Source organism: Danio rerio, chromosome 3, assembly GCF_052040795.2.
Source record: "Danio rerio strain M-AB ecotype USA chromosome 3, GRCz13ab, whole genome shotgun sequence".
In the NCBI taxonomy this organism is placed as follows: domain Eukaryota; kingdom Metazoa; phylum Chordata; class Actinopteri; order Cypriniformes; family Danionidae; genus Danio; species Danio rerio.
In genome coordinates, this window is record NC_141023.1 from 52,491,291 (window position 1) to 52,508,659 (window position 17,369).

The 17,369-nt window shown below is 39.9% G+C and overlaps 1 protein-coding gene and 1 long non-coding RNA gene across 7 annotated transcripts in view; both read left to right on the plus strand.

The window, feature by feature from the left end:
• Positions 1-17,369, plus strand: part of gsg1l2a (gsg1-like 2a) — a 172,953-nt gene that overhangs the window by 33,758 nt on the left and 121,826 nt on the right. The window contains exons 1-2 of one of the 6 annotated variants that reach the window (XM_087245166.1): positions 13,018-13,372; positions 13,451-13,592. The exons of 3 other annotated variants lie outside the window; for them this stretch is intronic. In XM_087245166.1, coding sequence (XP_087101292.1) covers positions 13,511-13,592 — 82 coding nt within the window. In that variant the 5' untranslated portion in view covers positions 13,018-13,372; positions 13,451-13,510. Of the gene's footprint in view, positions 1-13,017; positions 13,373-13,431; positions 13,593-17,369 lie in introns of those variants that run through there. 2 more of the 6 variants (XM_087245168.1, XM_087245167.1) reach the window with 2 other exon arrangements.
• On the plus strand, positions 5,882-11,619 carry LOC141381286 (uncharacterized). The gene is made up of 2 exons (XR_015481280.1): positions 5,882-9,398; positions 9,478-11,619. It is a non-coding gene; the product is annotated as an uncharacterized LOC141381286 (long non-coding RNA).

A 17,369-nucleotide genomic window follows, 5' to 3' on the forward strand; every position in this document is an offset into this window, starting at 1 on the left:
CTGAGTGTTTGGTGTGGCCAGGTTAATATGGCCACCAAACAGGAAGTAACCAACGAAGAACTGACAGTCAGAATTCCAGTGAGGGCTCCCTCTGCAGGTTGGATGAGTGGTTGTCAGTCCTGTTTGTTACAACAAACTTTTTGTGCCATTTTTGTTGTTCAGTGTATCATGAGGGTTATATGTTGTGTTTAAAAAAAATTTTCATAGATGTTTTTTTTAAATATTTATTTTTTAGTTTACCACTATGTTGTGACATTGTTTTATTATGATATATATTTTTTCAAATTAAAATATTTCTTGCTGTTCAACGCATCGTGTCTTGTATTTATCTTCCTTTTAAATTTTTCTTAGATTGTTTCCTTAAACCATTTGGCATGGTTGGGCTTAAATAGGCCTTTCATGAATTGCCCAGTTAGGACCAACATAAGATGCTTACAGAGCCCACTTCAAGCCCATATGGGCATTCACGGTTGAATCCTGGTGCAGGCCCACTTTAAACCCCTTTAGGCAGGTGGGGCCAAATGGGTCTGACATGAAGTATCCAGTTAAGACCCACATAAGACCCTTACAGATCCCAATTAAAACCCACCTGGGCATCCATGGCTGGCCCTCATGTGGATCCCGGGTGTAAGCTTATTTTAAACCCTTTAAGCAGGTGGGGCCCAAATGGGTCTTTCATTAATTGCCCAGTTAGGACCAACATAAGATGCTTACAGAGCCCACTTCAAGCCCATATGGGCATTCACGGTTGAATCCTGGTGCAGGCCCACTTTAAAGCCCTTTAGGCAGGTGGGGCCAAATGGGTCTGACATGAAGTACCCAGTTAAGACCCACATAAGACCCTTACAGATCCCACTTAAAACCCATCTGGGCTTCCACGGCTGGCCCCCATGTGGAACTCGGGCGCAAATCCACTTTAAACCTATTCGGGCAGGTAGAGCCCAAATGGGTTTGGCATGAATTGCCTTGTTAGGGCCTGTAACTCTCTTCACAACAACACAGACACAGGTTGTTTCTCCAGAACGGGCGTTTATTTAAGGTCGTCCATAATGTGCTTTGCGGCTGTTGCCGTGACGTCGTGAGAACTCGTTGGTCGCTTGTCATGAAAAGAGGGTCCTCGGATTAATAAAGTCTTCTTCACTGTCCTTTAACTTATGACAGCAGCAACTTTATGCTTCTTAAACTTTACACAGCACTGACATGTGTCTGATCATCGTCAGTCTATCCGGGGATCCATAAACAAGTCACTCACATTACACGTCATTTCCTCAAAGTGACAAGTTTCCATAATAAATGTCTTAAACTACAACATATGAAATAATAATACATTTAAACCTTTAAACACATTTACATTTATAAATACATCTCTGCTAAATTAATACAAAATATTATGACCTTAAATTACTAAAGGATGAAATATGAAACAAATATTTAAAATAAATATGCGATTATGCAAAAATGCTTTATAACAGCACTTACACTCCCACCAAAATCTACTTTACTTGAAATGTGAGATTTTTTATAACAATTATTGAAATTAAATCAAAAATCAAGTTTCAGAGTGCATGAGTGTCATGAGCCTGACTTAACTGGCTTCAATTAAAGTGACTACCTTATGAACTGGCCTTTCTAAATACACTGATCTAGATTGTGGCTTCCCTTTGACCAATGTAGTGTCACTAAGTAGTAACTTCAACTTTCTTACAATGCCATCAGCACTTGAGTATGTTTCCACTACTCTAGCAAGCTTCCACTCATTTCTCTGAGCACTCTCATCTTGAAGTATCACAATGTCGTTTACTTGTGAATTTCTTGATGTTCTCTGCCATTTTAAACGTTGCTGGAGATTTAGCAAATATTCTCGTTTCCATCTCTGCCAGAATTCATTTGCGAGGAACTGCACTCTTTTCTATCTTTTACGCAGATAGAGGTCTTGTTTATCAAAGTTTCCTGGTGGTGGTACAATGACTGAAGATTTCATAGTTAGTATGTGGTTGGGAGTGAGGGGTTCTGGACCAGTAGGATCGTGAAGATGTTCTACACTTAATGGCCTGCTGTTGATTATGGCCATTGTCTCATAGAGGAATGTTCTAAGAGTCATGGAGTCAAGTCTGCAAGCAGATCCATCGAGCATGGCATTCAAGATGCTTCGTATTGTCCGTATCTGGCGCTCCCAAACTCCGCCCATATGACTCGCTGAGGGAACATTTACTACAAATTCACAACCAATAGCTCGAACACGTTCTTGATCCATCCCTCTGAGCAGAACAAAAAACTCTCTTCTAGCACCCAAGAAATTTGTTCCCTGATCCCATCTTATTTGTCGCACAGGTCCCCTAATAGCTATGAACACCCTAAGAGCGTTGATGAAGGCATCTGTCGTCAAGTCATCTAGAGTCTCAATGTGCACTGCTCTAGAGCACAAACAAGTAAACAGCAATCCATACCGTTTTAGTTCCTTCCTTCCTTCTTTTACTATGAAAAGGCCAAAACAATCTATTCCACAGCATGTAAAGGGGGGAGATGTCTCAGTTCTTTCTTCTGGCAAATCTGCCATTCTTTGAATCTCAGTACTTCCTCTGTATCTTCTACATTTTACACACTTGCAGATGTGTGACGAGACCACACTTCCACATCCTAAGATCCATATTCCATTCGCACGTTTCTCATTCATTGTCATGCACCTTCCTTGGTGGTATATGCGCTCATGATGATGTTTGACGAGCAAGGCAGATATATGAGATTTCTTTGGAAGTATCGCAGGATGATTTACATCATAATCTAGGCTTGATCTTGTTAGCCTTCCTCCCACCCTGAGAAGACCTTCCTTGTCCAAGAAAGGACTCAATCTATGCAACTTGCTGTGTTTTAGATAATTTTCTTTCTGAAGTTTGATCCGTCTAATATCTTCGGCAAAGGCATCATCTGGTACAATTTTAATAATGAAGTTTTCTGCTGCCTTTCTTTCCTCAAGACTAGTCATTCCATTCCTTCTTGGTTGAATTTCCTTGAATTCTTTGACAAACCTTTTAAGCCTGGCGACTGCTCTCACCAAACTTGACCAGTCTGAAAATTTTGCGAATCGAGTAACCAATAAATCGATCTTTTTAGTCCTGATGGTATGAATGTTGGTCTTGCGGAGCTCAGGGTCAGTAATTTCCAGATCCCTCACCACTTCCTCTTCACACAGAAGGATTTTCTGCCACAGAAAGTCAGGTCCTTTCAACCAATTGGACTCTTTTAGCTGAGCAGCACTCAGCCCTCTTGAGGCATAATCAGCAGGGTTGTTTTCTGAACTGACATGTTGCCATTGTGCTGGACATGTGCTGGACCTTATGCGTTGAATCCGATTTGCTACGAATGTGTGGAATCTTTTGGCATCATTGTTCACATAGCCAAGAACTACCATTGAGTCAGTCCAGTAATATTCTTGCAAATCTTTAATCTCAAGCTTTCTTTTGACAATGTTTCCATTTCAGACTGAAGTCACAGCAGCTGATAGTTCAAGTCGCGGGATAGTTGTTTGCTTGGTGGGGGTTACTCTGGCTTTCCCAATAACAAGTGAGCAACTGATTTGTCCTGTTTCACTTGTTGCTCTAAGATATGAACAGGCATCATATACGCTAAGACTTGCATCAGAAAAGCTGTGTAGCTCATAAGAAACAGGCTTATCAAAACTTGATGAAAGGTAGCTTTTAGGAACCTTTAAGTCTGCCAAATGGGGCAAATCTCGAAGCCATGACTCCCAATGTGGTAGAATATGCTCGGGCAGATCTTCATCCCAGCTTACTTTATCTTTGCACAATACTTGAAGAATCTGCTTGCCTACCAGTAAAAAAGGTGCAACAAATACTAACGGATCGTAGACATAGGCTACTGTTGAAAGAACACCTCTTCTAGTCATTGGATTTTTCTTGACCATCACTCTGAATTGGAATTCGTCTGCTTCAATGCACCATTGAACTCCAAGTGCACGTTCTATATGAAGCTCTCCCAAAGCCATATCCAGATCTCTGGCCTGAGCACAGTCCTCAGGTGGTATTGTGGCTATCACTTCCATATCATTGGAAACAAACTTGTGCAGACGAAGATTTCCTGTTCTACACAAAGCTCTTGCTTCATCCACAAGACGTATTGCTTCTGCAGATGTACTTACACTTGTTAAGCCATCGTCGACATAAAAACTCCTCTGGATAAAATTGATAGCCTCTTCACTAAACCTTCCATGACCTTGTGATGCTAAGTACTTGAGTCCAAAGTTTGAGCAGCCAGGGGATGAAGCGGCACCGAAAAGCGGTACTCTCATTCTGTACACAGAAGTACACATGCCCTTCAAGATGCATTTGTGCTCTTTTAACAATGAATCCTGAAAGCGATATGCACACATCAATCCTGCGTCGTAGGTCTTGTTCAGGAATTTGAACTTGACGTAGTTCTTCATATTTGGCTTTCACATTAGAACAGCTGCTTTCAATATTGTGAATAAGCTCATTTAATTCTTCTTGAGAAGCTTCATCCGAGAATATTTCCTTACTTAATCTTGCATAATATCTCCACTTCTCATAAACTATTCTATACTGTCACTTTAAACCCTTTAACTTAGCTTCTTGAAGCTCTTTTCCTTTATCTGTAAGAGTTTCTCTTTCACTTCTTCGCAGCTCAGCAGCTTTAAGTTGTGTATGTGATATTTCCCCTTTACGGCATGTCTCTGTTTGTGTATCAGACATTTTGATATAAATATTAATATAAATATTAATAATACTGTAGATGTATGGTGTATGTAAGCAAAATTAGTGAACTTAGACCTTTTAGACTGTGTAAATGTAGCTCAATGTAAAATGTAAATGTTTGCTGTATAAAATCCTTAACGCCTGTTAAACTACATAAGAAATAAATATAAAGTATGTATGACAATATTGAATTAAAGTATTTTCTTGTGTTAACAAAATTCCCTTTTTAAAGAAATAATCAGCAATTAGTTGACTATATAGATGCAGTATAAACCTAAAATATTCCAAAAATAAACTCTAACAAACCATTTTTAAATCAGTAATATTGAACAAAATATATCAGTCGATTTCAATTTCAGTAACTAATAACTTATCAATAACTTAAATGCACCCTTAACTAATAGCAGATAAATATCAGCACATTAAATTTATCCCAAAACTGAAGGCTGAGCAACACAATTAGATTTGAGTCCTTACTGCACTTTCAAGTTCAATCACTTCTCTGACCACCTTAACTGTGCCAGAGTGCTTTCTGATTTCAGCCTGAAACGTTGCACTTTCAACTCAGTCTAATCATCACAGCGTGTAACTGCGTGTTACTTCGGCACTGTAACTTCAGCCATCCTTATCTTCAGCTGGATGTGGTCTCGACGTTACCCGCGAGGACGTTTCTTTCATACCCGCGTCGATCTGCGTCGAGTTCTCACTGTAACTCTCTTCACAACAACACAGACACAGGTTGTTTCTCCAGAACGGGCGTTTATTTAAGGTCGTCCACAATGTGCTTTGCGGCTGTTGCCGTGACGCCGTGACGCAGTGAGAACTCGTTGGTCGCTTGTCATGAAAAGAGGGTCCTTGGATTAATAAAGTCTTCTTCACTGTCCTTTAACTTATGACAGCAGCAACTTTATGCTTCTTAAACTTTACACAGCACTGACATGTGTCTGATCATCGTCAGTCTATCCGGGGATCCATAAACAAGTCACTCACATTACACGTCATTTCCTCAAAGTGACAAGTTTCCATAATAAATGTCTTAAACTACAACATATGAAATAATAACACATTTAAACCTTTCAACACATTTACATTTATGAATACACCTCTGCTAAATGAGTACAAAATATTATGACCTTAAATTACTAAAGGATGAAATATGAAACAAATATGTAAAATAAATATGCGATTATGCAAAAATGCTAAATAACAGCACTTACAGGGCCCATGGAGTACCCTTAGCGGTCCCACTTTTAGCACATCTGGCCTTCCACAACTGGCCCCAATGTGAATCCCGGGTGTAAGCTCATAATGGGGCCCACATTTGGCACCCATGAAGCCCTCATCTGGGCCCCACATGTCATTGCTGGCTGGGCAGGGGAAGCCAATCATGACAAAGGATATTTAAGATAGCTGATTGCTAGTTGTGCTTTTCCTTAATGTGAACCTGAAAGTAGCAACATGGGAACCTCAATAGAACTTCCTAAAAACTAGGATAATTCACCAACATAAATTCGGAGAAGGATGCAAAAATTATCACAAAAGTTTAAAGTATCAATCTCCACATTCTGAAATATAGTAAGAAAGTGAAAGGCCACACCTGCTGAAAAATCCAGCTTAAACCAGCCTAGGCTGGTTGGCTGGTTTTAGCTGGTTGACCAGGATGGTTTTAGAGGGGTTTTGGCCATTTCCAGGCTGGTTTCCAGCTATTTCCAGCCTGGTCTTAGCTGGTCAGGCTGGAAAATGACCAGCCAAATCCAGCTAAAACCAGCTTGACCAGCCTGGTTTTGGCTGGACTACCAGCTTGGCTAGGCTGGTCAAGCTGGTTTTAGCTGGTCATCTCCCAGCCTGACCAGCTAAGACCAGGCTAGAAATGGCTGTAAACCAGCCTGGACGTGGCCAAAACCCCTCTTAAACCAGCCTGGTCGACCAGCTAAAACCAGCCAACCAGCCTAGGCTGGTTTAAGCTGGATTTTTCAGCAGGGACAGAAACAGTTCTTGTGAAGAAAAGATGTGCTAGACCAGGGGTGCTCAATCCTGTTCCTTGAGATCTACCTTCCTGTACAGTTTAGCTCCTACCTTGATCAAACCCACCTGAACCAATTAATTAGGACCTGAAATCCACTTGATAATTACAGACAGGTGTGTTTGATAAGGGTTGCGACTGAAATCTGCAGAAAGGTAGATCTCCAGGAACAGGATTGGCCACCCCTGTGTTAGACCAAGATAAATATCTGAAAGGCAAAGGCGAAGAATGATTAGAAGGGTCACAGACAAATCACAGACCACCTCCAAAGAGATCCAGGAACATTGTGCTAGGGATGTCCCGATCTGATATTGATATCGGAAATAGGTCCGATATCAGTCCAAAAAACTATATCGGACTGCGTTGTGATTGCCAGTGGGGGTGTCACCGCTGGCAATCACTGTAGTTTGTGCCGATTGCCGAACGAACCGCTGAACAAACTCCAACTTCCAGAAACCCATGCTCTCATCAACACTGATAACAGCTGATAATACTTGCACACAGACACAGCTGCTGCTCATTTACACTGATTAAATGGACTATATATATATATACACCTTTCATTCAATCATTTGTGGCTGAGTCTTGTTTTATCCATGAACATTACAAAGCATTTTCCTGGTTTGTCTTCCTGTGTTTTGATACTTGCTCTGTAATTTTGTTTATTCCTGTCTGCTGCCTGTCTTTGATCATCTGCCTGTGTTTATAACTATGACTCTGGATTGCCTTTATACACCAGTTCACCCCTGTATTGACCTTTGCTTCACTGACCTTCCTATTAAAACCTGCGTTTGGATCCGCAAGTCTGCTCCCAGTGTCTCCCTCATTACACTAAATTCCGTTACATTTATTCTATCCAGCAGCATTCAGGGCCAGTGTGAAAAGCCCATGTTATCACAACACTGCTTGCTAGCAAAGTTTAAGATTTAATATGCTCTTCACAGAGATAGAAATCTATTGTGACGGTAGCACACGCTGACGCGATCAAGAACGGCACAAGTCTAACGTTACTGGTTTATTTTTTTCACGTCAAGCGATCTTTACATTGTTTTGTATACGCTAAGCAACGCAAGGCACCGAATGGTGACGTAGTGCACATCGTGTGAGCATCAATTCAGTTATGGCATGTCGTGGTGCATCCAGTGTGATACCTAATTCAACACCAGAGCTTCCCACACAGAAAAGAGAATGGTATTACTTTTCGGGCAAAAGGAAAGTTTAATTTGAGGCATTCCCATATTTAACTCTTCTTAAAATAGCCCAGAAAGATAAAGTGCTCTGATAAACAGTGTCAGCTTTGCACATGAGTTTGCTGTTGTGTCTTTATTTACATTGTTACTTTATTGTTTACTTTATTGTTTATGTACTTTATTATACATTGTTTACTTAGTAGGGTGGAATCTGTGCAATATATTATGCAAATAAAATAAATTTTGATAAATAAAATTATTCTTAAAAGTCACATTATTGCATGTGCTGTGAAGAAAAGGACCAATAACTCCTTATTTCTGCGACGTCCCTACATTGTCCTGCTAATAATATCATTGTGGATCAACAGCTCAATGGAAGGTGATGCAGAAGAAGCCTCTTCTGTATTCTTCCAATGAGAAGAGTTCTTTGAGGTATGCAAAGGCTCATTTGGACAAGCCTGAATCATTTTGGAAAAATATAGTGTAGACAGATGCCACAACCATAAGGGCTTTGCATTAAGGAAAAAGAATACAGCATTGCAGGAGAACCTGCTCCCTGTTGTAAAATATGGTGGAGGTTCCCTCTTGCTGTGCGGATGTGTGGCAAGCACAGGTACTAGAAACCTTTGCAGAGTTAAATGTTGCATAGATTCCACCAAGTATCAGCAGACTCTGAAGAACAATGTTCAGGAATCAGTCAAGAGGCTGAAGATATGACAGAGTTAAATGATTAGGCAGGACAGTGACCCAAAGCACAGCTCCAGATCTACCAAGGCTCAGACATGATACATTGTTCTAGAATGGCCATCCCAGTCCCCAGACTTCAACGTCATCAAAAATTTATTAATTGATTTGAAAAGGGCCATTCATGCTCGGCAACCAGCAGATCTGACTGAACTGGAGAAATTGTGCAAGGAAGAATGATCCAAAATGCCTTCAGCAAGAATTCAGGCACTTATCCTTGACTATAAGAAGCATCTACCAGCTGTTATTTCAGCAAAAGGTGGATGTACAAAAGATTGATATCTTTGTTTTGTTGGCGTGCCCAAATTGTTGCACCTGCATGTTTTTGTTATGACTTAAATTGTGTTGCATCTGTTAATTAAATACATGCTATATTAGAACTAAAATGTTGATTTTTTTTTTTTTACCCTGGGGTATAAAATAGATCCAAATTAATTTGCTGATATGAAAGGACAGCAGGTTATGGCTTGCAATTATGAAACCTGTGAGGGTTGGCCAAACTTGTGAACCTTAAGTAACAATTTATTGCAGAATAAATGTAAACAGAATATATGTCAAGCAGGTAAAGTCTGTTCTCTTGCATATGATCATCAGCGGAACCATAATGGAATGGGCATCATCTTCATGATCATCAGTCTACTGTCCACAGATGAGATCGGAAAAAACACACAACCAGGAGGGAAACACACTAGGAAGAGACACAAAGACACAGTAGGTACACTTCGAGCAGACAAGGCAAGTATAACTCAGAAAACAGGAATTAACTGACCTTAGATTTCGTCCTTCTCAGTGCAATGAGGCCAGACGCGGAGTGAGGGATCATGCGGATATTCATGGGCTGGAGTGACAAGCGTGAGATGATATACAGGTGCGCTGGTGATTAGTATTTGGATGATGGTGAATGGGGTGAATCAAGTGACCAGGGACAATTCGAGACTGGCAGGGGTACAAGTTTACCTGTTGGTAGGTTCGAGGAGTTTTTGAAATGGCATACTCCTTGCACCCCTGCATGAACCTTCTCACATCCTGGGACATTACCGGTCACTAGAAACAGTCTCTCAGTAGTAAGCAAGTCTCGTCGGCCCCAGGGTGGCCAATGCACAAAGAGAAGTGTGCGGATTCAATCAGTGACAGACATTGTGTCCAATCAGGGACAGACTCATTCTTCTGTCCAAACAAGGTTTGCCACAGAGTAGACCGGTAAATTGACTGGTGATGCTACTGTAGCTTCGAGTGAATTTCTGATAGAAGTTGGCAAACACAAGGAAACGCTGGAGTTCCTTGATAGAGTTAGGCTGTGTCCAAGAAGAGATGGCTTCCATCTACCTCTCATCCATCTTGACCGCGGCTGCTGAAATGATAAATACAAGGAAGTGGATAGTTCCCCCATAGAAATGACATTTATCTGCTTTCAGAAACAAATTATACTTACAGGGACGGGACAAGACTACTCTCACATGATGTTTATACTCTGCTGGATCTCTAGAATATATCAAGATGTCATCAATGTACACAAGAACTGACTTGTAAAGGAATTTGCAATGTTCCTCATTCATGAAGTCTTGGAAGACAGAGGGGACGTTAGCTAGTCCATAGGGCGTCACCCTATATTCATAATGTTTTCCACTCATTGCCCCCTGGATTCTGATAAGGTTAAATGCACTTCTGACATCAAGTTTGATGAATATACAAGCCACACGTAGAGGTTCAAATGCAGCTGAGAGTAGGGGAAGTGAAAAACAGTTCTTGATGGTGAGATGGTTTAGAGTCCGATAATTGATAAAGGCTCTAAGGTACCGTTTACACTAACGCGTTTTCATTTTAAAAGGCATATGTTTTGCTACGGTTACGCTATCCATCCACACTATGCCGGAGTTTTCGAGCGCCGAAAACGGTGCGTTTAGAAAATGCTGGAGAGGCCGTTTTTATTCTAAAACGCTGCTGCTCCGTCTCTGTGTGGATGGTTGAAAACTGAGACATCTGAAAACAGAGGTGGGGCTACAGACATTCGTCTATCTGATTGGGGCTTTTTCAATTCAATTCAATTCAGCTTTATTTGTATAGCGCTTTTACAATGTAGATTGTGTCAAAGCAGCTTCACATAAATGGTCATAGTAACTGGAACAGTGTAGTTCAGTTTTTAGTGATTAAGTTCAGTTTAGTTCAGTTTAGCTCAGTTCAGTGTGATTTAATCATTACTGAGAGTTCAAACACTGAAGAGCAAATTCATCGATGCGTAGCTCTACCAATCCTGAACCATGCGAGCCAGTGGTGACAGCGGAGAGGGAAAAAAAACTTCACCTGATGGGAGTGAAGAAAAAAAACCTTGAGAGAACCAGACTCAGTTCGGCACGACCATTTTAATTTCTCCGCTGGCCAAAAGTCTTGTGCAGAGCTTCAGTCACCGCGGTGGGCTGGAAGATGGCCTCAGCGAAGACTCGTATGTCCCTGGAGCGTCACTGGAATCAGTCTCATGTTCTCCACTTCCCATGACCATCAGCGCAGCAGCAGCTCAGGATATGGCCTGGTCCAGGATATGGAAACCTTGAGATCATCTCGTCGCTGGTCTTGGATCCAATCAGTGACTCCACATAACCTTTGAGGCTTTTCCTCAATATTAAGTAGCCTAAACACACAGTTCAGTCTCGCATCCTCTCCCTGTAAGTTCAGACTTCGCAAGTTTGATATGGAAAACAGACCCACGAGGACATGTCCGATAAATCTTCAAAGGGAACATTGTACTTTATAACTTCATTCACATCACCCTGGCTATGTTGTTTCACTTTCTCAACAATAAAATGAATACATGATTTAAGGAACTGCTATTTTCATTTTGATATTAACAACTTAAGAGAAAGCAGAAATACTAAGGCGTTATGCTGCTTCTTCACTGTATGCATATTTATAATAAAACAGAGCCTCTGTAACATCACTGCCTCCTTTCATTTTCATTGAAAATACAAAACGTATCCTCTGCTTTGCTGAATGTCAGTTTTAATAATCAATAAAAGCCATTATGAAAGTATAACGCATAATAAGTTTTTACATTACATTAAATAAAGGGAAGCGATCATTCATTATACAGAATGTACGTGCTTACATTAATTATTAACTTATCTTTGCACTCAGCCAAAACATGTTACCTGTAAACAAGTAATCAATTCAAAAGACCAAAGTCAGGGAATAGGTCGTCAGATATAGACAAAATTAATTAAATATCACGTTTAGCAAATATAGTGAGATTAGATCCAGCGGGAGATGCTGGATGAGCAGTCCGACCAGCAGAGGTCTCATCTTGGTAGAAATGCTGCAGCGCTTGCCCGAGAGTGTGTGTGTGATCACGTGATGTGCGTTTTCAGCGTTTTGGTGTGGACGGATTGCTGTTTAGAAACGCTGGGTAAAACGCAAGTGTGGACGCGGATCATTTTCATTCTAAAATGCCATTTTAAAACTAAAACGCCCTAGTGTAAACGAGGCCTAAGTCTCTCATCTGTCTTGGCCACAAAGAAGAAGTTGGAAACAACAAGGGACATTGAGGGACAGATGTAACCCTGAGCTAAAGCCTCTACTACGTACTCACTAATTTCCTTTCTTTTAGGAATGGAAAGAGGTAAACGTGTCCATGGGGCACATCAGGTCAATTGCACAGTCCCATGACCTGCGAGGTGGTAACTGGGTGGCTGTCTTCGGGCAAAAAATACCTTTGGAAATCCTTGTTGCAGTGAGGAATCTTTTTGGAACACTTCATGTTCAACAGGATTCTCTATGGAGGCTGTAAACACACACATAGAATTATCAACTTTCTTTACAGGACATTCTGAAATACATTCTTGGAAACATTCTTTTCCCCATTTTAGGGCCTCGCCTGTACCTCACGAGAGCTCAGTGTTTTGCTTAACCAATCACAGTCACCCTAAGTTAATGTTTGCAGTGGAATCTCCAAAACCAACAAATCAATCTTTTTTTTTTTTTTTTTTTTATGAAACAGACTCACTCATAGTTGAACAGAATCCACAACTGTGATGACGATTTAAGGGCTTTCCGATGATGGACTATATGTAATAGCTCTTTTCAGAGGACCTACTGTTATAGCGGAGTTGACAATAGTGAGTGCCAGAGATTAAATTGTTGGCTGACAGACCCTCTCTGCTTCGGTAAGCTTTCCTTGGTTTAGATTAGAGGTTTCAGGACCTGGGTCTGGAGAGGTCGAGGAAACCAGCTAACGGAGGAGTTTTTTCTGGTTGTAAATCTCTTTGCTACAGGCTTCCATCTGTGCTGAACATTGAAAGGAAAACTGGATTACGTTTTCCAGACCAAATGTATTGTCATTGGCTGATAACTGCATTCTCAGAGGTTCCATCCTTTGATAGTAGGTGGTTGAACAGCTGAAAACCTCTTTGAAATATTCGGTAAAATGCTTGATAAATTGAGTTACCGGTCCTCTTTGAGCCCATAAGGTTTCTGCCTATTGCAGTGCCTTTCCTGTAAGCAGATAGATTATAAATGTGATCTTGGAAGCATCAGTCATAAACAATAAAAGTTGCATTTCAAAAACAAGTGAACACTGAAGTATAAACCGATTGCACTCCTCCACCAGGCCTGAGTGGGGCCCGGGTGAGCCATGGGACTGGCACTGACCTGTGTCGAAGAAGACATGGGAAATACGGAAGTGCTGGTTGCCGGTGGTGGGTATAAGTAAACAGTTTATTGCAGAATAAATGCAAACAGGATTTAAGTCAAGTAGGTAGTTTGTTCTCTTGCAGATGATGATCAATGGAAACATGATGGAATAGACAGGAGACTGATGGCATTGATGGACACAAATGAAATCAGGAGACACACAACCAGGAAGGAAACTCACTATGAAGAGACACAACAACACTGTGTACACTTGGAGCAGACACGGTAAGTATAACGTATAAAACAGGAATTGACTGACCATATATTTTTTCTTTTTTGATGCAACAAGCCCAGACACTGCGTAAGTGAGCGTGCAGGTATTTATGGGTTGGAGTAAAGAAAGTGGGATGACATTATACTCACTCATTTCTGGTCTCAGTCCTCCTGTGACAGAAGGCCGGACCAACACAGAAAATAAGCAGTGGAGACCCATTCCAAGCACTCGTGGATTCACAGAAACAAGTGCTAGACAGCGAATGGGGTGAATTATGTGATTGAGTGAGGAGAATCTGGCCTGGCTGTGACAGTAGGCTTCTATAGCATATAATAATTTAGTTTTTTACATATAGTATTGCATTACTTTGCATACATTTTTATAATTTTCACATCTATAAAATTATAAAGCCTCAGTTTGTTGTGGAGCTATCATGCAAAAATCATTAAAGTAGATAATTGGATTTGTTTTATTTGTAGATTATGTAGGCTATTTTAAAAACTGATGTTTTATAAGAATTATTAATAACTGTAATAACCTAATTACATTTTCCAAATAGTTGGTTGTACACTAAATCATAAAAACTATACAGGGGTGATAGTGTTCCGGCACCACGCCGGATTTCCGGCATACTGTGGCTGCAGGAAAAAAAAAAATCAGGTTCACGGATATTGATCTGTCATTTCTCTAGATTCACAGAATTCACTCACTGCTGAAGGCGCCGGATTGGTTTTTATTAAGTGCCATTTTGTGTGCTCGTGAATCATCTTTTGAGTGTAAATGCCATGTAAATAAAAGATTAATTGTGTAATTTAGAGAGCTTTATAAATTATAACGGATCTTTGTGAGATCTCTATGAACTAAGATTAGTGACGCTTTTTAGTGATAATAAGAGGAGCGTGCTTTGCACTTTCCAGGCTATAATCCATTCAGAATTGTATGAAACTTTTGTTTTCGGCACATATACGCTGATATGTTTTGGGAATGACATCTGCATATTTACGCTGGGTTTATTCTCGAAATAACGGTGAAGCAATAGACGGGACAAAAATATATTTCCCCCTTCTCCTTAAACAACTTAGTGTTTCAGCTATGAAATAGTTCAGTTTTGTATGTAGCCTAATGGCAAACTGTTTATATTTAGTTTCGTTTTTTATTCAGCTTATTTAGAAAAACGTTTGGAGCATTTTTTATTCGTTAAAAATAAGGTTTTTTTTTAACGAACAGCGCCCAGCGGAAGACCATCATTGTCTGTTTGATCAGTTTGCCTCCTCAGATCATCACGACTTGCCTAAAATAAAAGATATAAAACAGTTCAAGTATAAAACAATGGTAGCTTAAACGTTAAAGAATGTGTGCTATTAGGCGCATAGTTTGCTTATAAAAAGCTTGCAGGACATCGAGGCGCCAGAGCAATCACTTGCATTTTTTCAGTGGGAGCAATTTAAAGTTATCCGTCATTTTTGCTCACAAAGTACGAGTAATACATCAATAAACGTTACAGCGTTTTTATAAAATAAAGAAAACCAAAATTATGCGCTTTCTGTCATCTGGTTTTTGAACTGGAGCGCTTAACAAAATGAAGCTAAATGTATATGCCTCACAGACATAATAAATATATTTATAGAAAGCTTTAAATTATTACTTAACGAAATAAAACAAATTAAAAACAAAAAAAAAACTCTTGTAAAAAGAACTCATGTAATCCGTAAAGATGAATTTCTCTCTAAAGGCGAGTCCAAGAGGAGATTTCCAGTCAGGATCTTTGCGACACTGACTCAGAATAAGTTTATTAATAAATAATTAAGATATGTCCTTACTCTTTATTCGACACATTCATTGTTATTTGTTTTTGCCGGTGCTTGGGGCGAGTTTTAGCTTATAGTGTGCGCTTGAACGCGGATTCACAGTAGCAGTTTTAACATGGAGTGACACGACATCTGACGTACAGATGACACTGGCACATGCCACTGAGTGTAGTGACACTTCCGGTGGCACGTCCGGTTTTCCACTGTCATGTGTCACTCGCTAGTGGCATGTGTAGTGACCTGTGTCACTCAGAGTGTCGCGCTGCATGTCACTGCAGTGACATCGACACCCGGCGAAGCTTATGACATTAATTAACACGAGCAAAACCATATTTAATCATTACGCGACTTTAAACCTAATTTATCGCGTCGCAAGTTAGTTTATTTGCTGAGCTACTCCACGATGTTTTAATTTAAACGCATTTATTTTATGTATTCGTAGTCATACTTCCGTACGTAATATAGTCATTTGACAGTACATGTCAGTCAAATTTATTGTGGCATGCTTATGTATGTTACACTTATCTGTTGTACTGTATATTATTGCATCCTGGCAGTTCCTTTGTTCCCTACAATATGGACTTCTCTATGTTTTTAATTCATTCATTTATTTTATTATTTAACTTATTTTCATTTTAAGGTATTTTAAATAATATCCTTTAAAAGGTTATAATAAAATGCATGTTGAAAACTCATAACATATATGCATGTAAGATAACAGGTGTCATTTGCCTAATGATTTTTAAATATTAAAGCAAAGAGACTTATAAGATTAATGTGCTTATAACGTGCTTATACTGAAACCTACTGGCACATGTCACAAGATCACTGACACTGGCATGTGTCACTGACATTACTGGCATGTGTCACTGACATTACTGGCATGTGTCTAAAAAGAGCCACTTGACAATAATGATAATCAGGGTTACACATAGGCTGTTAATATATTTGGGCCCAGGGGCCCACAAGTTATGTGTTAAAAGTGCGTTGCATACATAGTACCCCCACCCCTACTCACCTCAGGGGCAAGGAAAAAAAGTTCAGGCTCAGGAATTTTTTCCACTATCAGCCCTGACTATATCTGTTGCATATATGATGAGCAGTGCTGCAGCGCACCCAGAAAGAAAGAATAATGGGTCCCCATAGGTTGCTTAGGTTCATTCTTCAGATATGTCAACGGGCCCGTAATTTTTATCATAAGTGTCATAAGTGTGCTATAAACAGACAAAAAATTAGGAGATGCTGTTTTTTGGATATAGAATACAATCACTCTTGTATTTATTAACTGATTATAATTTTATGTGGTGTAACGATGGCTCAGTGGGTAGTACAATCACCTCCAGCATGCTGGTTTGAGCCAGCTGGGTCAGTTGGCATTTCTGTGTGGAGTTTGCATGTTCTTCCCGTGTTCGCAAGGGTTTTCTCTGGGTGCTCCGATTTCCCCACAGTCCAATGACAGGGTATAGGTGAATTGGGTAAGATAAATTGGCCATAGTGTATGTGTGTAAAAAGCAGGAGTATATGGTGTTTCTCAGGGTTGGGTTGCAACTTGAATAGCATCTGCTGTGTAAAACGTGCTGGATAAGTTGGCGGTTCATTCAGCTGTGGCGACCCATGATTAATAAAGGGACTAAGCCGTAAAACAATGAATGAATGAATTAATTAATGAATTTTATGTTGAGAAAAAGTAAGAAAATTCAAACTTATAATGTACATTTCATGGTATAAAGAGATATGTATTCATCACAAGTAGTGCTGGAATGCTTTTTTTTTTTTTAAACGTTTTGCTATTTTTGCTTCCATGCACCTGCTGGAGTGTTACAGTAGTTATTCTAAATCTTAAAGAGAGATAGTGACAGTTAAGAATAACAAACAATAATGCAAGCTGTAGCCCATCTATATAACAGTGAATATTAATCCAAATAAATAAAAACGTAAAAAGTATCGAATTACACTTTATTAAAATAGTTCAAATTCTAG